Source organism: Camelus dromedarius, chromosome 1, assembly GCF_036321535.1.
Source record: "Camelus dromedarius isolate mCamDro1 chromosome 1, mCamDro1.pat, whole genome shotgun sequence".
NCBI lineage: Eukaryota > Metazoa > Chordata > Mammalia > Artiodactyla > Camelidae > Camelus > Camelus dromedarius.
Window position 1 is genome coordinate 20,138,288 of NC_087436.1, and position 21,534 is coordinate 20,159,821.

At 39.8% G+C, this 21,534-nt stretch overlaps 1 protein-coding gene across 5 annotated transcripts in view; it reads right to left on the reverse strand.

Moving 5' to 3' along the window:
• Window positions 1-574: 574 nt before the first annotated feature.
• SMAD1 (SMAD family member 1) overlaps window positions 575-21,534 on the reverse strand; it is a 67,520-nt gene continuing 46,560 nt past the window's right edge. For 4 of the 5 annotated variants that reach the window (XM_031465312.2, XM_031465317.2, XM_064492517.1 and 1 more), the window contains exons 3-7: window positions 17,140-17,397; window positions 14,535-14,651; window positions 10,691-10,912; window positions 4,980-5,236; window positions 575-1,945 (exon numbers count right to left, since the gene is read on the reverse strand). In XM_031465312.2, coding sequence (XP_031321172.1) covers window positions 1,802-1,945; window positions 4,980-5,236; window positions 10,691-10,912; window positions 14,535-14,651; window positions 17,140-17,397 — 998 coding nt within the window. In that variant the 3' untranslated portion in view covers window positions 575-1,801. The remainder of the gene's footprint in view (window positions 1,946-4,979; window positions 5,237-10,690; window positions 10,913-14,534; window positions 14,652-17,139; window positions 17,398-21,534) is intronic. The other variant, XM_031465320.2, reaches the window with a different exon arrangement.

Below are 21,534 nucleotides of genomic sequence, written 5' to 3' on the forward strand. Positions count from 1 at the left end.
AAATGGGGCTGATAAATACCTCTGGGAAAGAGGTATAAAAATGTACAGGAGAAAGAGTGGCATGTATCTGGCCAGGGAAGAATCTGAGTCCCCCCTAATCTGTGTCCTTCGTGGGCAAACTTCTTCTTGGGGGTGGGGTGGGCCGGGAGAGAGGGGACGGGATCGTCCCAGACCCACGTAGATGGAGACGCACTGTCTCTCGCTTAAGTTTTAGTTCTTGTTCCTCCCCCATCTGAAGTCTAGAAACTGGTACTTTCGGTTGACTGAGTGGTATCCACCAATGATGGCTGCTGCTGCTGAAATTCCTCACGTAAAAAAGTTTGCATGTTTAGATCTGGAATTCCAGATTTTGCAAGTTAGCATTTTCTTAATTTTTCAAGTTCCGTATGTCCTTTCTTTTCTGATTTAAAGTGACTCTACTCTTTTCATGATTCAGTCTCCCTGTCTCTGTAATTTAGTCTTTTTAGTAATTTGGTTTGTCATATTTGGCAAAGGAGATTTGAGAAAATTCTCTCAAAAGAGTAGTTAATTTTTTTATCCTAAAATCTAGTGTGTGAATAAAGGAAACAACAAATTTTTAATCAAAGTAAGCAATAACGACAGGTTTATTTAAAACTTCCAGTAGAGAAAACCCACTAGTTTTGGAATAAAAGTACTTGATGTACGAGAGCGTTAAGTGAATATAAAAGATTAGCAGAAGAAAAATAAAACCAAGCATAGTACAAAAAAATTTAAAAAGTTTGAAATGGATTTAAAGAGGGATGTTCTTTAAATCCTCCAGATATTTAACAGAGTTACTAGGTTTGGCAAACAATTCACTTGAAAATTAAAGCCTATATCTGTATTGTAAACTCCATAAAAATTGCTTATTAAATTCAAGCACTCCATACAATTGGTATTGAAACGTACAGGAAGTCAATTTCAGAATAGCAGGAATTATTCATTTGCTCTCACAGTTACATGAATTAACCAGCTGCATAACTGTTTTTTTGGAGAGGACGGGATAGAAGATGCAAAAAAAAAAAAGTAGTAGGATAAAATCTCTAAAAAATTGAAACACAGCAAAATTCAGACATCAGTTTGTTTCTTTAAAGCAACAAACTGAATTTTACAGTATATTCTACATTTGTCATTTCCCACTCCCCCCACCCCCTCCAATACTCCTAAATCCACTAGTCTAATCAATTCCTAACTTCCAAATATTCTGTACATATATATTTAGCAAAGAGCATATGCCTAACATTATTCTGACAGCAGTATGGTCAGCATACAATTTTAGGAAGGTTACTATGTATATCATCAAGATTAACCTTTACTTAAAAAACAAACAAACAAAAACCATTACTAAACAAACAGTTTTAAAATATTATGAAAACCCATGAAGAGAAGACTCCACACGGGCTCTAAACCTGATAAAAACACACGTCAGCAAGACTATTAATGCTAAACTTCTGCCACACGATGACCTTAAAGTGCCAAACACAAAAGAATCTCTTAGGACCGTTTTTCCAATAGATGATTTGTCGCTGGCTTGGCCATCTCTCCTTTAACTATATGCAAAGTCCTGCGAAAAGTATGCATTTTAGTTGACTTTACAACAGAACGTTACAATGTAAACTAAACAGGTTCTCGATATCAACAGTATGTTACCAAGCTTTTAAAATTTCTGAATCCAACAGTTGGTCGCAGAGGTCAAGTATGATCAAGGCTCCGTTGTCAGTTCTCGAAGGTGTCTGACTCATCCATCCTTCAAGTACATGCAAGGCTCAATAGTTTTCAAGAGGCAGAAGCCCGAGGCCGTTTAGGACACGGATGAAATAGGATTATGAGGTGAACCCATCTGAGTAAGAACTTTATCCAGCCACTGGAGGGGGCCGTGCAGATGGATCTCGATCCAGCAGGGGGTGCTGGTCACATCCTGGCGGTGGTATTCTGCTCCCCAACCCTAGAAACAACACTGGAGGTCATTTAACTTGCTTAAGTCAGTGCTTAAACTTAGGGAGCAAAAAGAGTTCACATAATCAGACATTCCGATTAAAGACAGGGTTCTCTCCACAAAACAACTGCTTTGTGTGCATCAACGCACACACATGACTTGGTAGGCAATTCCACAGCTCCCCAAAGTCCACACGTAGATTCCAGATTAAGAGGTACTGGTCTTGGGGAGTGAAAGGTTTAAAATACATTATCAGACTGTCTTAATAAAGATATTTTCTTTCCTTTTCCTTGCCCATTATGTTACTGATATTGTAATAGATACTGTTAAATTCTCATTTTATCATCAAGAAAATAAGGAAAAAGGCATGGTAGATGAACTGACATTCTATTTCCTCCTATTTTGCCACTGAAGCACATACATATCCAAAAATCAATTAGTAATAACTAACCATTGCCTTGAATCAATAAATTGTTTTTTTTTTTGGAGGCGGGGGGAATTAGGTTTATTTATTTATTGTTGGAGGAGATACTGGGGAATTAAACCCAGGACCTCGTGCATGCTAAGCATGCGCTCTACCACTTGAGCTATACCCTCCCCCCAATAGATTCCATTATTCTTTTGTACAAGAAGGTAGCTTGCCAGACATCTTCAGAATGACTGAATTAGGACATGGAAGTTGACAGAAGAAAGTCCTTAGGCAAAAAAACTAATTTTGCCATTGCAAACATCAAAACCTCATTGGTGTGGTGGACGATGGAAAATGAGGTTCTGATAAATAACTGTTTCATGAGAGATGTCAGAGAAGGTTGGGTACCATTTATCTCTGCTAACTACTTATTTTCAGGAATTTCAAGAAATGTATCTGAATATCAGAACTTTCAGGAGAAAGCTGTGATACATGAACTGCTTATGTATAAACATCCATTCATTTTTACATATTATCAACAACCTGCTAAGTTTAATTAAAAGGTTTGTTTATGTGCATGTTCCCCGCATTAGACAGTAAGTTCTTTGGAGGCGGGGACCAGATCTTACTTATCTTTGATCTCAAATATCTGGCACAGTGATCGGCACAAAGCAGAAACTCCAGAAAAACTTGTTCAGCTGAAATGACTTACACATTTTTCAGATATGGGGAGTTTACTGTGCAAATAATTTATCAAATGCATGTTTATATTAAAGTCTCAAATTGATCATCTTTAAAAAATAGTACAAAACTGGCTATTAATATTAGTACAATTTTCTAAATCCTTTCTCTAAGAGATTAAGTATGAGAGGGCAAAGTGTGCAGTCCTTGTGATAATAAAGAACACTACTGTACCATGCACAAATCTTTTGTTGCCAACATATAATGAATAGCTGCCCTTCATCATGTCAGCAGGAGTTAAATAAGGAGTTATTAAAATAAAAATAAGATGTTTGTTTAACTCTCCAAATTCAACTTTCCAGGTATACCCATCACAGCTTGTGTTACCCTTCATTTCACTACTTATCACTTCATTATTAAACACAGACCAGGCCATAAGCATCTTGAAGCTAGAGACTTGAGGGGCTTTTTCATCTTCATGTTAATTCTTTGGAATAGGGCTAAAAATGTTTGCTGAATGAATGAAACCTCTAATACATTTTTAATGTGTATTTTGCATTATAAACTTTTTATCAACGTAAAGGTTGTTTTTACTTGTGTAAAAGTAAATAATTAAAAATGTGTAAAAGTAAAATCATTAAAGTAGACTGAGTAATCGATAAGAAATGAGTTTGAGGAGAAAGCCAGTTGAAGCATCAGAGTCATAAATTCTCCTAAATTCTTCCTTTCTCCAAATCAGTAAAAACAACAAACAAAACAACAACACTGGCAAAAAAAAAAAAAACAACCAAAAAACCAACACTGGCAAGTCACTGTCCTCATTTTAAAATTCATCTTAGTCAAAATGCTAAGTCAAAAAATAAACAGTGCACGTTAATAACAGATGAGAAAGCTCTTTGTAGTCTCACAGGTACACAGCATATAGGTAAACCTCTTTAAAAGGTTAAAAAAAAAAAACCAAAAAACCTCTTTCAACACTAAAAAGGTACCACACTAGACTATATGGATCTGTTAAATCATGTTTCAAGGAAACAAACACTAAAAGAACACACTGAAAATCTGCTACTATGACTCAAATAAGTAGGGAAGAAATGATACTCAGGGAAAGATATCTTTGCTGTAAAGGATGATTAACAAAGTGAAGTTCCAAAATTACCCTCTGTAACAAATGCATCACAGAACGGGTTTAACAACAAGTTTGGTGAGCTTCTGAAGACAGGACATAAAAGATTGCCTCACCCGAATATATAATTAGTTTTGTTTCTCAGGGTCACAGAGGAGGAAAATTTATCTTTGAGGATTCAGAGACAAGTCAGTCAGCCACTAGAATAAGTTACTGACTCATACATTTAATTAGATATTTAAATTTTTTTACATTTCCATGGCATCTCAAAGCTCACAACATGATCTGAGCGCTCAGGCAGGAGCCTTATTAACCCTCGAATTATCAGACCATCACAAGCTTTACTGGAACCACCAAAAAAAAAAACTGACCAGTCAAAAATAAATCCCAGGGTGATGCACTTTTATTTTCACAGAAAAGATCACTTGCTTACTGCTGAAACAAAAGCAACAAGTGTTACTAGCGTAAAAGTACTAAAAACACAAAATGAAAAAAAAAAAAAAAAGAGGGGTGTGAGTTTATCGAGCTGAACTCATAAGACAACCAGGCATTTAAATTATATGTTACATACATAACACGACATTCTAACTAACAGTATTACAATAGCTAAAATAGTGCCATTTGCATAAGGAAAAGTTAGTAAAGCCTGACATTTAACACAAGCACTCGTACATTCCAGTGATAGTTTCCTAATAGCTGACACCCTTGTTAAAGTTTAAAAATGCCTAGATAATAAGCTGGCTTCTGTGGACACATATCAAGAGGACACAGATTTACATGTAACACAGGGGTGCCTTAAACCCTGATGGGAGGACTCAGAGCTCGCTTACCTTCACAAAGCTCATGCGAATAGTACACATCTTTGTGAGCTCGTAGACTGTCTCGAAGCCGTGGTTCACAGACTGCGCCAGTAACTGAGCAAATTCTTGGTTATTAAAAATTTTCAAACTACACCCACTGGGGATCTTGCAAACGGTTGTGGGATGAAATCCGTGGTGGTAGTTGCAGTTCCGACTCTGCACAAAGATGCTGCTGTCGCTGAGGCACTCGGCATATACCTCGCCTCCGACATAATACAGATGAACTCCTGCAGGGAGACAGTGTAGAATTTGGTCATTATCGTTCTTTTACAGCTGAAAAGCATCAGCGTAGCCTCGGAATATACATTTACATGGATTTAAACTTTGGTGGATGAGATAAAGACGTTCTCCAAGTCTTGCACAGGTGATACATCTCAGTCAACTGCAGCAGGTGATACAATGCCTGTATGTGAACATGCATGTCTAGGCGTTTTCTAGGAAATAACACAGCGAGGTCAGTAACGGAGAGCGGCAATTTCATTTTGAAAAGCGTTTCGCGCCCCACGTGGCCATGGACTGAGAGCATGTTCTCACTTTAAAACCACGGCACGATGAAACTAGACCTGATTATCAGGACCTACACACACTCATCACATAAGCTCTCTTGCATTTATTTTGTAGCTAAGGTGTTTGAAGATTTTTAGGGTGCGGGGAGGGAGAACTGAGAGAAGCAAAAGAACCAGAAAACCACAGGGGGAGGAAGTACTGCTGAGAGCTGGAAGATGTAAGGTCCAGGGGAAAGAAACCTAGAAAAATAATTCATACTGTGTGGAATCTGATCTTACTGAACTATCTGCTCCAGACTCCTTCCTGTGAGATCAAGAGTGCCAGGAGAGTAGGAAATTGATCTTAACCAGCCTTTAAAAAAAAAAAGAAAGAAAGAAAAAGAAAGACAGACAGAAAGGGGAAAAGACCATGCTGACAAAGCCCCACAAGATTAGAGGCCACCCAGCAAACAGTCACATCCCATGTGGCTTTCAACGATCAACTGTGCAGGTAACTCTGGCTCAGTCAATGCTAAGACTGTTATCCCATCCGAAACACTGCGTGTAGGGTTTATATTACACACAATGGCTAAGGCTTCTGTTAACAATGGAGTAGCTGGTGGAGCAGAAAGCCCACTTTTCTGTCTGACGTAGAGAAAACAATTTAACAGTGTGTTTGTGTGTGTTTTACTTTTTTCTGATTATAAAAATGAGGAATTTTCATTTTAGAAAATTTAGAAAGTGAAACAAAATGTAAAGAAGAGAAAATATTATCACTCCTGTAGTGACCCAGAGGCAATAGCTGTTAGGACATGTCTCATTCAGTTCTGAGTATCATTAAACTTCCTCTGCAAACATTTAACACACCTGCATGACTGCATAAATCCAACAACTTATTTAAAGGATTCTCCCATTACTGGTCCACCCTGTTGATGCTAATTTTCTGCAATTATAACAATGCCGTGATCAATGTCTCTGCATAATTTTTGATAATATCCTTAGGAGAAATTCCTGGAAGTTAAATTATTTGATCGAAGGCTCTTGATTCACTTTGCCAAACGACTGTCCGGAGTGCTTGTATCAATTTACACTCTCTCCAGCAGCGGCTGAGTGCCTTTCTCATTTCCCGTGCCAGTATCGAGTCTGAGTTTAAAACAACAAAATTTCTCTAATTTATAGCTGGAAAACAATATTGTTTTAATTTGTACGTGAGCCTGGAAATGCTCTCCTCTGTTTACTAGCCATCTGTGTTTCTCTTATGGATTTACTGTTCATATTTCTTACCTATTTACCCTATTTACTGAGGTTCTAGTGTTTATTATTTTTTTATGAGCTGCACATATAAGAAAGATAGAAATAATTTATTTCTTATTTGTTTCCCTGTTAGTCTTTTGTCTTTTAATTTTGTTCCTGGTATATATATATTTTTTAACCTTGGGGATGACACTTAAATCTTAAGTAGACAAGTCTGTCATTTTTTTTTGTTGCTTTCAATGCTTAGAATATTTCTGCCTCTCTGATCAATATATTTCCTTCTAATTTTTTAATAGCTTGCCCTAAAAAAATTCAGCTCATTAATCCATTTGCATATATGGGATGAATTAGGTCAGGTTTTCGACCCCCCAGCCTCCCCCAAAAGCTAACTTTGTTACTGTAGGACCATTAGAAGACTACCAATTATGCTTTATTTACATACGTTAAAATTTTAAATACAGTATACAGTCTGAGTTTAATTTATTCTATTGTTTTGTGTGCACACCAATTTAATTGTGGTTGCATAATCTTTGATTAATCCTCACATCAAGAATTCTTTTCTTTACTATTCCATTTAAAAAATTAGCTATTTTCACTTGTTTATCCTTCCAGGTAATATTCACAATACATTTTCCAACTTTCAAAAAATATTACATTGTGATTCTGACATGGATTGTTTTAAACTATGTATTAAATTAGGAAGAATTAATATCCTTAAAATGTTCTCACAATATTAGGACTTCTTAAGGAACACAGATTGCCTGTTTTTTTTTAATTCAGATTTTCTTTCTCTCTCAGTTACATAGTTCTCATATACTGCTGCTTCAGATTATTTCCAAGAACTTTATGTATTCTGATGCTACTGGGGATGTGATTTTCCTCTCCATTATATTTTTTGACGGGTTATTGTCAGATTAAAGAAAACTGACATGTAATTTCTAAACATAAGATGCTTTAGCAGTTTCTAGATAAACAATCATATCACTTGAAGAGACACAATGACCATAAGTAATTCTGAAGGACTAAAGGAGGAAGGACACTCACAGACTTCTGGTATGAGTGGAAATTAATCAAAGCTCTCTAGAAAATAATTTGGCAAAATACATCAAGAGCTTTTGACTTTCTAATTTCACTTCAAGAGTCTATCCCAAGAATATTATCAATTAGTTAATCATATCATCTACATATAATGACAATTTTGGCTCATTTCCGTAATCTGTAATTCTCCATCTGAGTGCACAAGTCAAGGGATCTGGAACAATCTTAAATAACAGCATTCCCAGAACACTTACTTTCTTCCTGATTGTTAATAGGAATGTTCCAGAGCACAGGGGCTTTTTACTACTCCGGGGTAGTGGTCAACTTAATGAAAAATATGTCCCTTTGTCCCAAATGTATGCCAAACTGGGTTTACATTCGGTTTCAGGGGTTTACAGACCAGGGAAAGAGATCTATAGGAGATGAACATAAGTTCTAGCATTTCATCATTAAATGTGTAGTTTAGGTTTTTCTTTTTCCTCACTCATACTAAGGAACTATCCATTCCTGTTTAAAGAGGACTTGTTTTTTGTTTTTGCTTTTGTTTCCAGGATTAAATGTTACACTTCATCTCCAATGTCTTTTAAGCTTCTATTCAATAACCTTTTTTTTGTTGTTGTTTAGGGTGGAGGTAATTTAGGTTTATTTACTTATTTATTTTAATGGCAGTACTGGGGAGTGAACCCTTAATAACCTTTTAATTTGGTCCACTGTTCCAAATTTCATAGCAGGTCATCTAAAAAACTTTCACTCTGGGAATAATTTCAAGTTTATGGAAACAGAACAAGCCACAGAGAAAAACAGAACAAAGAACACCCATATACCCATTATCTGGATTCACCCATTGTGACAGTTCACTCAACATTGGCACCTCCCCCACAACTCTTCCACAGACACCCTTGTGTACACACATACACTTACATATGTGGACATATTCTGACACAGGACTGTTTTAGATGGAGAGATATCTATATCTGTATGTATCTAAATAGAAATATATATATATATATGATGTCTTCCTGAACCATTTCATCATGACCCTTTACCCCTAAATACTTAAGTGTGTATTTCCTAAGAAGACAGATGTTCTCTTATAAGACACAGCACAGTTAGCAACGCTAGTGCACGGAGTGCTAACAAAATACTTTTATCTTATCAACCACTCATATTCTGATTTTGTCTGCTCACCCCCGAAAGGTTCTTCATAATACTCTTTCCCTGTCTGGTACGGGGTCACGTCCGGGTTCAGGTTATTACACGGAGCAGTCACCTCTCTGTAGCTTCTTTTTATTTGGAACATTCTCATACCTTTGTCTTCTGACACCGAAATTCTGGAAGAACACAGTTCCTCCTCACCCTTTTAAACAGAATGTTCCTCATCTGGGGTGTGTGTGAAGTCACCCCGTGGTTAGCGTCAGACTTGCATCCTCCACTGGGATTCTGCAGGTGGTGCTACGTCCTTCTCCGGCCCCACGGCTGGAGGTGTATGGTATCCATCTGCCTCTCATTTGGGATGACCATTTCACTCTCCCAGTCACACTGTTGTCCAATTTCTTCACTATATAATGACTGATTTTTATTCTCCCTTGAAAGTAATAGGTAGTCTGAGGAGACACTTGAAGACCACACAAGTATCTGTTCTCCTAAAAACTTCTCTCAATATTTAGCATCCACTGATGTTCCTGCCTGATGGCTGCACAACGGGGGCCTTCCAATTTGACCACTCAGTCCACATTCACCAGTCCGCCTGCCTCATCCATTTCTTTATTTCTTATGGTCATGCGTGGCCTTATGAATTACTGTTGTTTCCCAGTGGTTTAAATTCATGACTATTTAATCACTTTGGTGCTCAAACCCCCCACAGCTGGCCAGTGGAAGTCCCTCCGAGGTGGCCCCTGTGGCATGCCTCCCGCACGTGTGCAAGTACCTGTTTACTTTTGGACATAACAAAAGGCTTCATGCTCATCCTGTGCCTGCCTGTCCCGGCCTTGGAGTCAGTCCTTTCTCCAGAAGCCCTGGTTCCTCTCAGTGGGAAATGGTGGTAAGAGATGATGATCTGAGCACTAGATGTGCTTATTGCTACCGGGTATCTTTGCCTCTTGGCCCTTTCAGCAGACAGATCAGAAACCATATGCATGTACAGACGCGTCTCCATGTGTACTCATACACACACACACACACGTGTACAGGAGAACAGAAACATGCATATACACATACATACACATACTGCTAAAAGCATGGTTTCACGCCGATACCTCCACAGGGTTTATGTGTTACCGTCCTCCACACTCGTGCGTCTCTTAATCCACAGTGAAAACCCCAGTTCCCACAACACCCACACAGTTAGTCATTTGCTTAATCTTATAATACACCTTAAAGTTTCATAACTGTTTCATTCAAACGGCCACTAAATAATCAAGTCTACTAAAAAGCGTTCAGGATTTGTTTGCGGTCACTCTACCTTACCTGGCCCAGACTGAGAATATATAGGCCAAATACCATATTTATAAGTTATTTTGGATTAGTTCCCTTTTTTTTCTCCAGTGAGTTATGGTACTCATTTGAAATACATTAGGTTTACTTGTTTTAATTTGCTTCTAGTTCGAGGTTGTAAAGAAATTTTTACCAGCTATTTCATCCTGCAGTAAAACATACGCTAGAACAGTGCCCCCGAGTAGCAAGTCACTATTTCAGCTAATAAGTATCAATTTTCATGAGGAAGCAGACCACAAAAATCGCTGGTTGGGAAATGAAGTCCATCCTGATAATGCAATTGAAAACATATTTACAAACTGGAGCAAGTAGGTATCATCGGCTGTTTGCTACAAGGAATGACGAGGTGAATCCTGGGGGAACAGGGACCCAACAGATAAACATTCGAGAGAGGTCCAAGTGGAAACTCACCTTTCCCAATATGCCGCCTGGTGTTTTCGATGGTGGAGTTCCGGTTCACGTTGGAGAGCAGCCCGAGGCAGAAACGGTTCTTGTTGTTGGAAGGATCAGTGAAACCGTCCACCAACACGCTGGTGGAGGAGGCATGGAACGCTTCACCCACGCGATTATTCAGCTCATAGTAGACAATAGAGCACCAGTGTTTGGGTTCCTCATAAGCGACGGCTTGAACATCTATAAGAAAGAGAAGCGTGTAGTCAGCCATGGTGAGGGCCCCGGGCTCTCAAGAACTGAAACTGTGTTGTAAAGCTGGCTCAGGGTCATGGAATGAAGATGGGGAAGAGCAAACTGCTCTCATCGGGTGTGCAGTTTGGGATCTCGAAAGCAGGTACTCCCCACTGAGTGTGACATTCCCCTCTAACTGGAAAATCCTTTTCTCCAACGACTATCAGAGCACCAAGGCGCCAGCTCAGCCAGCACGCCGGCAGCACCTGCTGAACGCTCACAACGTGCTGCTTGCTCTGTTATGTGCCGACGTGGAAATGACCCCACCGCTGACCCTGGCTCGCCATCTAGAGAAATGCAGCAAGTGGCAAGTGAAAAAACCAGTGGGGAGAGAACAACAGACGACAGGAAGTATGCCAAAGGTGCTGGCACAAAAAGGGTAACTTGGGACAAGCCTTAGGATGCCGATGCCTTTTCAAAGCAAAGAAAATCAGTTTCTAATTATTAATAAGAAGTTACTTTACTTCACGTCAGGTTCCAATAACCATCACAGCCACAGCCTTGCTCCGGGTCCTCAAACTCAGGAAGAAATCCTGCCAGCTGGCCATTCTTACAGAATGAATCATATCTCTCTCATCCAGATTTCATGCTAACTTCCTTATATTTGCTTTAAGTCCTGTAGAGCAGGTGTGTTTTGTCTCTCCATTCCCAGAATGGGCCAACAATGGAAATTACCCAACTTTACTGACAGGATGCAGCTTGTTAAGTCAAATCTCTTAAGACTAACAAATCTCCAAATAGAACAGGCCTCTAAACATTTGCAGCTAAAAGGTTCTAAAGATAAGTTCCTTCTGGAGTAAAACCTCTTATACCACTGCTTTAGAGATTCCAGGAATACAAACCATACATATCCGGGATGCCAATATGTAATGATCTGAGGTTTACGAAGCCTGGAGTGTACAATTGTAAAAAAGAAAAAAAAAAGAAAGAAAAGGAAGAAAGGAAGAAAGGAAGGAAGAAAGGAAGAAAAGAAGAAAAGAAAGAGAAAGAAAGAGAAAGAAAGAAAGAAAGAAAGAAAGAAAGAAAGAAAGAAAGAAAGAAAGAAAGAAAGAAGAAAGAGAGAAAGAAGAAAGAGAGAAAGAGAGAAAGAGAGAAAGAGAAAGAAAGAAAGAAAGAAAGAAAGAAAGAAAGAAAGAAAGAAAGAAAGAAAGAAAGGAAGAAAGAAAGAAAGAAAGAAAGAAAAGAAAATCCAGGATGCAAGCATGAACTGTAACTGTTAAGGGAGAATTACCTCTGTGCTCTTAACATCAACCGCCACAAATAGTAAGCTGCACTGTGCTTTAGAATTCGGTAAAAAAAATGATCATTTAAAAAATTCACACATTAGTTTTTTTTACACTTATGCAGGTGAGCTGAAAACATATACCACCTTCCCTGTTTGCTAAGCATCATCCCATGTCCATTAGCTGTATTTCAAAGAGCAGATTTTTTTAGTGATTTACAAGTGCCAAATCTTAAAGAAGGCTGTGCCATCATTAACAGAAGGCTTTAATCAGCTATTAGGACTGTTCACAGTACTATTCATCTAGGTCAGAGGCTGATAATTTTTTTTCTGTAAAAGGCCACAAAGGTCTTGTGGGACATACGGTCTCGACTGCAGCTACTCAGCTGTGCCCTGGCCGTGCTAAAGCAGCTACAGATAATCTGTCATGAATGAACAGAGCTGCGTTCCAATAAAGCTTTATTTACAAAAACAGGCTGAAGTAGCTGGTGGGCTGCAGTCTGCTGACCCCTGCTCCAGGAAAACTGCCAAAATACAACAACAAGGCCAATAGCCCTGACTCATGAAAATATTAACTGTAAACTTATTCTGGTGGGCAAAAATTTTTAAGCCTTTTAAAGGAAAAAATTTAAAGCAATTTAAAGGTCTATTTCCTGAAATCAGACATTTTAGGCCTAACGACCACGGCTACAGATCCACATGCTCATAACTGGTTAGCCCATTCTGTCCTGCTAGCCTGTTCCCCAAATGCAAATTTCAAAGATGTGTGAGACAGGAGTTATTTTCTGCAACCAGCATCTTTATCTGTTGGCTCATAATTTCTATGTTGGAGAGAATGTTCTAGAGAATATTCAGGAACCATAAAATACAGAGCCAGTAAAAAAGACATAAAAAATGTTTACAGATTAAAAAGGTATGCATTCCAATTCATTACACTGCACGTCAAAGGAAGGTTCTTTGAGTTCATCATCAACTTTTAAGAACTTAAAAAATATGGGGAGGAGGGTACAGCTCAGTGGTAGAGCACATGCCTAGCATACCTGAGGTCCTGGGTTCCATCCCCAGCACCTCTACTGAAAAGTCAAATAAATAAATAAACCTAATTACCTCCTCCCTGCAAAAAAAATTAAGTAAAATAAAAAAATTTTAAAAATATAACCAACATTGACAGAGTCTGAGGTGCCTCCAGCAAAAAAGTGATAAGAATGATGAGATAAGACGTACCTAGTAATCTGATTGCATTTTAACTTCCATTTGTGTTAAAGGAATACAAACTGCATGCTCTATGCCCTAGCTGAGTGCACGGTGAGGCACGTTCCTCCATGAGACGTTCCTCGGGGACAGTTTCAGCCAACAGTGTGGTCATGACGTCTTACAGTTACTCAGGGATTCTCCCAGCACTTCCTGACACGAGTTCTCAGCTTCACGAACCTTCTGGACCTGCCCCTGCAGCCCGGGCAGGGTGACAGCCCCCTCACCTCAGGCACACTCTCAGGGTAACACAGACCCACCTCTACTAGAGGAGACGAGAAGTGAGCGCTTCAGGGTGAGGAGAGGAGGAACATGTGCCTCAATCCCGTCTTACAGCAAGGTTAGCAACAAGCACACAGCAAGAGACAAACACACGTGATTAGCTTCTGCTGCAGCCACTCACAGATGAGGGCTGGAGAAGAGACGGGGCTTAGGAGTGCCTCTCTCAACTACCGAAGAACCTTCTGGAAAGCCTTGGTATATGAACTTCTAATTTTGGAAATCACCAGGGAAAACGCTCCTTCAGTTTTGTTAGGTTTGCTGTTTTTCAATAACCCTTAGCCTTCACTTAAAAATATTCTTTTTTTCTTTTTTAAGATTTTTAAAAATTCATTTCTGTTCATTTCTGGCATACAGCACAGTGATTCAGTTATATACGTATGCATTCCTTTCCATATTCTTTTTCACTATAGGCCATTACAAGGTATTGAATATAGTTCCCTGTGCTGTACAGTAGGACCTTGCTGTTTATCCATTTTATATATATAGTTAGTATCTGCAAATTCCAAACTGCCAATTTATCCCTGCCCACCCCCTAAAAATATTCTTTTATCATCAATCCAAAATTGTTAAGCACTGACGCTCTAAACAGATGACTGCACAGTTACACCCAGGTCTTCGCTGGTTACGTCAGTGTGTTTGTTCTCCCTATAAAAGGCTCATCTGTAACCCAAAGAATTCTTTCTGTCCAGCTCCTCTCACTGTGCTTTTACTAAAATAACGATCTAATAAAGACTAGTAAAAATCTATGAGAAAAAGTAACACTTGGACAGATAAACTTTCAGCTCTAAAAAGGGAATCAGCAGCAACTCGTTTTACCTCCTCGGCTGATTTCTGAGGGCAGTGAAGGCGCCATCATGTTCGTGTCCATGGGCTGAGAGCCGTCCTGGCTCATGGGGTCTTCAGGGGGCAGGTAAGCAGGCGGGGGCGTATCTGCTACAAAATTTTGAAAAAAAAGAAACAAAGATTTCTTTATCCTTAGTAAACATATTCTTTTAAAACATACTCTCTTCCTGTGCTGAAATTCTTAAGAAATTAAACTCGTTTCAACTTCCCCATCAGAAGACGGGATGCTACAGACACTGGACTTGGTGTACATTTTTGGAAAGTTACTACCATCTCATAATCTTATACAATTGTAGTGGAAATGCAGTGGTAGGAAAGCATTATATGCCAGTTCCAGAACTTGTCTGCCCACCCAGGGTCATGCCATTTACAAACAATCAGAAGGGCATCCAAACGTGCCTTCACACAATCCACTTGGAAAGGACCTCTGCATTTCGTTGTTACCCCAGTAGGTGGAAAACAGTTGAAAGCCACCCAGGACTTAAGAAAACGGGCTTCAGGGTCTCTCGCATTAAATCTATAGGCTCTCAGGGATTTACCAACTAAGACCCATTACAGCCAACTTCCTGGCTGCAACTGTTAGTTTCCCATGACTTCAAGAAGTCAGAGGACTACCTTCTCCCTGCTCCCTTAAATAGTCACTAGTTTCAAAATCCCTAGTAGCAGCATAATAGGAAATGAATCAGTTTATCACAATTATCTTCTATTTCAGAATTTGCATATGTTTCTTCTGGAGAGCTCACAGCCAGATGCCAAGTAAGAGGCAAATAGTGTGATTTTTGAAACAAAGAACACTAACACAAGTTCTGAGCTTTCTTAAAAGAAAGGGTATGGCTTTCCCAGGAACCATCCTTTGCGATGGAAAATGAATTCCTCCTGGGCTATGGTGAGCCCGTCTAGTACCACGTAGCAGAAACCACAGAGCAGGGAACAAAGTTTCACCTTAAGGAACCACCAATAACTCGGATGTACTCTAGACCACTCAGGGCAACCATCGCATACAAATAGCTAACACTGTTCTTCCAGAGTTTCTTCGCGATTTCCCAGACTGACTACAGCTGAACCACAACCTGCTAACGCCCAGCATCCAGCTGCTAGCCAGGCCTCAGAGCATGAAGTCAGGACTACGGGGACCCGGTCTGGATGCCTTTTCCACCCCCCTTCTCCAGCTTCTTTTAATTCAGCTTCTTCCCTGCAGCTGTAACACTGCCTCCTCTTTATTTCCAACCAGGAATGAAGACAAAGAGACTCGTCTGAGACCAAACCCAGTAAATTTCTGCAAATAAGCTGGTGAAAAAGTCACCAACACCCCATGGCACCAGCACCACTGGGAGGGACCAGATACCACCGACGATGCTCCACAAGGTCCTCCTCCCTCCCCTTCCGCTTTCTCGTCTCCGTATTCCCTCTGCTTGGCCTGTGCCTTAATCTCCGACAGCCGGGGACACAGTATAATTTCAAGCGATAATCTTCAGTTTTTTCATTCTTGGGCCCACTCAAGGTCTACCACTGCCCCAAAGCCTTCTGAAACAATCTCCTTGCCACCAACCTGTTCATCGGAGCCAATGGGCTCCAGAGGGGGTGGAGTGGCTGGATGGGAAATCACCAGATGATATTAATCGGACTTTTAATCTATCTCCTACCCTCACCTTAAATAGTTTAGGATTGAAAAGCAAAGAAAACAATGCAAAATAAACAGGCTTAACATTTTTAAAAAGCAATAGATGTACAAAAAAAGATGGTAATACCAAGCGTGTACGACTTTTCAATTTGAGGACACACCAGCTCTGCTGTCGAATTCAAATTTGCTTAAAAACACTTCAAGTGGCCCAATGAACACGGCAACCCACTCATTTTCCTTCTTGAAATGTTAACAGATGTCGAGTGTATTTGCTTAAGAGTACCCTTCGTGAGGTCTACTGGCACGACCTAATCATTTTTTGTTCTGAAGTACTTGCTTATTAACCTATAACTTGAAAAACATGAGGTCCTAATTAATCATTTAATTTGACAAACATTACACCATCAGAGAAGTCTAAAAAGGAAGGATAATGGTGTTTTGTCTTTGCTAAGTTAAATAAGCAGATGGTTTCTACTGCTTCTGTTGCAATCGCTTTGTTGGTAAAGTATATGTTTCTTGGGATTACATCACCACTCAAACAAATTTAATTAAGTGGTGGGTGGGGTGGGATCCCCCAGGAAATGTCTTTTCTGAGGTTGCCTTTATACAGGGTTTTCTCCTCGCGTGAAAACAGCAAATGCATGCAGCATGCTCTCTCTTTTTTATCAAGAGCAAAGGCTGCTAACAACTACGCCACTCCCAGGATGCAGCTGTTTCAAAACCTTTCAAAATAAGAAATGAAAACGTATTCAAGCATCTGTGCCGGACAAAGAAAACACAACACTGGGGTACTTGGCCGCGAGGTCTCCTTTCATTCAAAGCCATATCCTGAGTTTAGAGCACAGTGCCCTGGACCAGGGCTGGAAAGCTCGCTCCATGCCAGGTGAGCGGCTTCTCCTCGAAACTGGGATGACACAGCTGATCTGACCACAGCGCATCCCCCACATCCCAACCTACCTGGCATCTGAAAGGGGCTTCCTGGGTCTGAGCTGGTCGGAGAGTGAGGGTAGGTGCTGCTGCTGCTTCCAGGAGAGTTTGGGTAACTGCTGTTGGGAGAATGAGGAAACGGGTGGCTGTTGGGTTGCTGGAAGGAATCCGGGAAAGTGGCGTTGAGTGGCATGTGAGGCTCGTTTTGCCCTAAGTTACGGAACTGAGCTAGGAGGCTGTGCTGAGGATTGTATTCACTGTGTCTCGGAACCAGTACTGGAGGGAGAACTAGAAAAAGGGAAAGAAAAAAAAAAAAAAAGAGGGACAAAAATGAGAATGATGCAAATCTTCAATGACATCACAAGAGAGCTGAAACATATCTGCAAGGAACAACAAATTATTTGAACCCCATCATGCCAACTCAAAAGCACAATTCAAATGAAAAGCCATTTTCCACCCAGGAACAAATGCAGTACAAACCAGTCTCCTTAGAATCACTGATGGCATATGCCTCAGGCCTGCACCACGGACATGCTGTCCAAGGAAAGTCTGCAAAATGTCTTCTTTCAGGTTGAAAATGTTAAGGTTCCCCCATTCTTAATTGTTTTCATTCACTAAAGACCAAAGCACAACTAAACATATATCACCATTGACAATTCCAGTTTATATCCCTGGCTGATAAGATTTTACATTTAAGAGTTAGTAATATTTATTGAATGATATGAATTATCCATCGTGAATGTTTTAAATGGACACATTAGCTCACTTTAAACCAAAAGAAGTAAATAAAGCTGAGAGGGCAAATACAGTGAGTAGTATAAAATCCAGATGCCAGCAAAGACCGTTAATTAGACAAAATACGACGTTTCGTGGGACAGACTTCCCATATTGTGTCTTAGTAGTCACATTTTATTTTTTTCTCTGTTGATCTTACTGTATTTACCCACTTCTCAGTAGTCCTGATCACAAACTGATAGAGGAAGAAACAGGTCATGTCATCCACATTTTGCTAACTGAATACTCAAGGTATAACCGCCAAGAAATGTATGCAAAGGAAATAAACAAGTCAAGCCATTCCCAAAAGCTCCGCCTGTTACGAACCTAAGGAGTTAGTAATTCGCGTGGTCCTTAACCTCCAGAAACCACCAGAAGCAAAACCACTACAAATGCAATGACAGATGAAGGGAAGGACTGGCCACCAGGGTTGGATCTTAAGCTCCTTGCCAGGGTCACCAGATTCCTCCCCCCACCCTCCAATAATAAAGGTCCTCGGAATCCCTACAGCTCTTGTGGCCTTGGCTGAAAGGAGGAAAACACCCCATTTGGTAAACTGCATGGGAAGCGAAGAGGAGATTTAAAATCTGTTGCTGTTAGGAGTTAGGACTCAGAATGTATTTTCCCAAAGAAACCATATTTAGTGGCATTAGGAATTAAGTAGATTTTTGAGGGCTTCCCAGGGAATCCATCCATGACTTGCATCATTTCTGTAGGAAAAAGTGCTCTTAACACTTGGATTATCACTAACTCACGAGCTGAAAATCGTTTCCCTTAAGTAAAAATAGGTTTTTGAAGGTATTAAAATCGGAAATTTCTATATAATCCTGTAGCAGTCAGATTTGTTGATTTCCCTACTGGATCCCTTAGAAACAAATCTTTTTAGGGTAACAAACATTTTTTTCTTTTTCACACAGTGATGGACTCTGTCCATATCAAGTCATCAAAAGCATAATTCCTCCTACTACCTTTCCACAGTCATTGGAAATGTAAGCTACTTTGTTTTGTTAAAGATAATGTTCCTAATCGTCACAAAGGCTCCCCCAACACCAAAAGAAATCTATATTCCAAAAAAAAACACGTGCTCTGAAACAGCACAACATCTTTAAATTACCTATGTAATCAAACATTCTCTTTTTCTTTTAGCTGCTGCAGTTTGAGTTACCACTTTCCAACTTGCCTTTTATGGTCAAGTTAATGCCTCCATTCTGATTCCTCCTTTAAAAGGTGGAAAACACTGGCCTCTAAACCCCTCCCACCAACTGCAGCGCCAGACAGCAACTTAAATCAGTTCTCCATCTCTCTTCTCTGTCTCTTTCCCTCCCCCTCCCCTTACTGGAGCCCCTGTTGTAGCAACTGGACTTCTTTTCCCACTGCCTGCAGATGACAGCGGCAGCAGAAGACAAAGTATTTCTGCATCTCCAGTTGGCACTCTTTACACGGGCTCCTGTGTAATTGCTGACTGACGTGCAGTGGTCTGGCCCTGAAGCACTGGGCTGCCCTTAGTGAACGCCATGGGTGAGATCAGTCAGCTTTTGTGCATGACCTGGAAAGTGACCACCAACAGCGCTCTCCAGAGGAATCTACAAGATCAAGACCTTTCTCCTGCCCTCTGATTATTCAGATGAGATGGTTTTGCCACTGCTGATATAGGTACAGGTCTATTTTAATGAACGTCAAAAGGGTGCTGAGGTATCACACATCTATAATAAAACGCACAAATCTTCACATAAATGGGACTGTATACATTTCGTGCCTGGTTTCTTCAGTTCAACATCATGTCTGTGAAATTCACCCACTGTTGTGTGTGTCTCGTTGTATGTATACATTACAACTGATTTACTCACTACCCCTGTCTTCCTCAGAGTATAATCAATTTCATTGTTTTCTGGTTTATCCTTCCTTGTTTCTTCTTGAAGAAATTAAGCAGATAACTGTGTGCTTTCTAATTTCATCTTTATTACTAAAAAGAAAGGCAGCCTACTAAACAGACTTTTGCACATGGCTTTTTTCACTACAACCCAGAATTAACTTCATATTAGCTTACTGAGATCTTCCTTATTTGTTTTCACAGCTACTAGCACCACAGTTTATTCAACCAATCTACAATGTCTGGGCATTTAGGCAGTTTACAAATACTTCATTATTACATATGCAATGAATAACCCCGAGCATATACTGTAGTACTGTTAAAGGTGTACCTTCAGGGTAAATTCCTAGAAGTGGAAATACTGGGTGAAAGGGTAAATGCAGGTAGAATTTTGTTACTGTCAAGTACCCCTTCATAGGGGTTGCATGACACCAGCAACAAATGAGTGGCTTTTTCTCCACTGCCTCCAGAACAGACTATTTTGCCAAGTTTTTAAATTTTTTTGGACAATCTGATGGGTGAGAAGTGGTAGGGATTTTGGTGCAATTTTCATTTACATTTCTATTACGGTGAAAGTTGATCATCTTTGTGTGGATTTCAGAAGACATAATTTTACTTTTGGTGAATTGTCTCCTTGTGCCTTTTGCCCATTTTTGGACTTATCCAATTTTGACAAGAATAGATATATTAGAGACATCAGCCGATGATATGTATGTTACAAATATTTTATCACAATCTGTTCATTTGTCTTTTGACTTTGCTTATGTGCAAGTTTATTTCTTATTTTTCAGTAGTCAAGTTTATCAATATTTTCCTTTATTGCATATGGATTTCGAGTCAGAGAAAGCCTCCTTTTAAACCCAGATTGCAAGGAGGAATTCATCCATGCATTCTTCCAGTGCATGTACAGTTTCATAATTTATTTAAATCTCAGATCCATTTGGAGTTCAGTTTATTTATGGCAGGAGAAACAGATCTAATTTTATCTTTCTCCAAATGGTTAGCCAGTTGCCCCAATTCTATTTATTAAAAAGTCCATCTCTGCCTTAGTGATTGGAGATACCACCTTTCTCGTAAACTTCCATATATGTTAGGGTCTGTTTCCAGACATTCCACACCCCATTCCACTCTAGTCTGTGCCCCAGTACCACTGCCTTAATTACAGAGACTTTACAGTACGTGTTAATATCTGCAGGGCTAGTCCCCTCTCACAGTTTTTTTTCAGTGTCTTGCTTGTGTGCTTACTTTTCCACATGAACTTTTGTTACTGCCTTGTAGACCTTCAGAAAAAAAAATTATTGGCACTTTTATTGGGATCACATTATATTTATACATTAACTTAGTAAGAATTAATAGCTTGACGATGTTGAAGTACTCTATTCAACACCTGGGAAGGTCTGTTCAAGTCCACTTCTGCGTCTTTCAGGGCTGTTCCATAGCTCCTGTCTATTAGTGTGCTCAGCCTGCCTGTGACAAAATACCACTGACTGGGCGGCTTAACCAACAGAAATTTATTTACTCAAAGTTCTAGTGGCCGGAAGTCTGAGATCAAGGCGTTGGCAGGTTGGTTTCCCCTGAGCCCTCTCTTCCTGGCTTGCGGACATACGGCCACTTTCTGGCTGTGTCCTCCCATGGCTTATTTCCCTGGTGTCTCTCTGTATGTATCAATCTCCTCTTTTTACAAGGACACCAAACAGTTTGGGGCCCACCCCAATGGCCTCATTTTAACTTTTTAAAGGCCCTATCTCCAAATACAATCACATTCTTAAGTATTTACGATT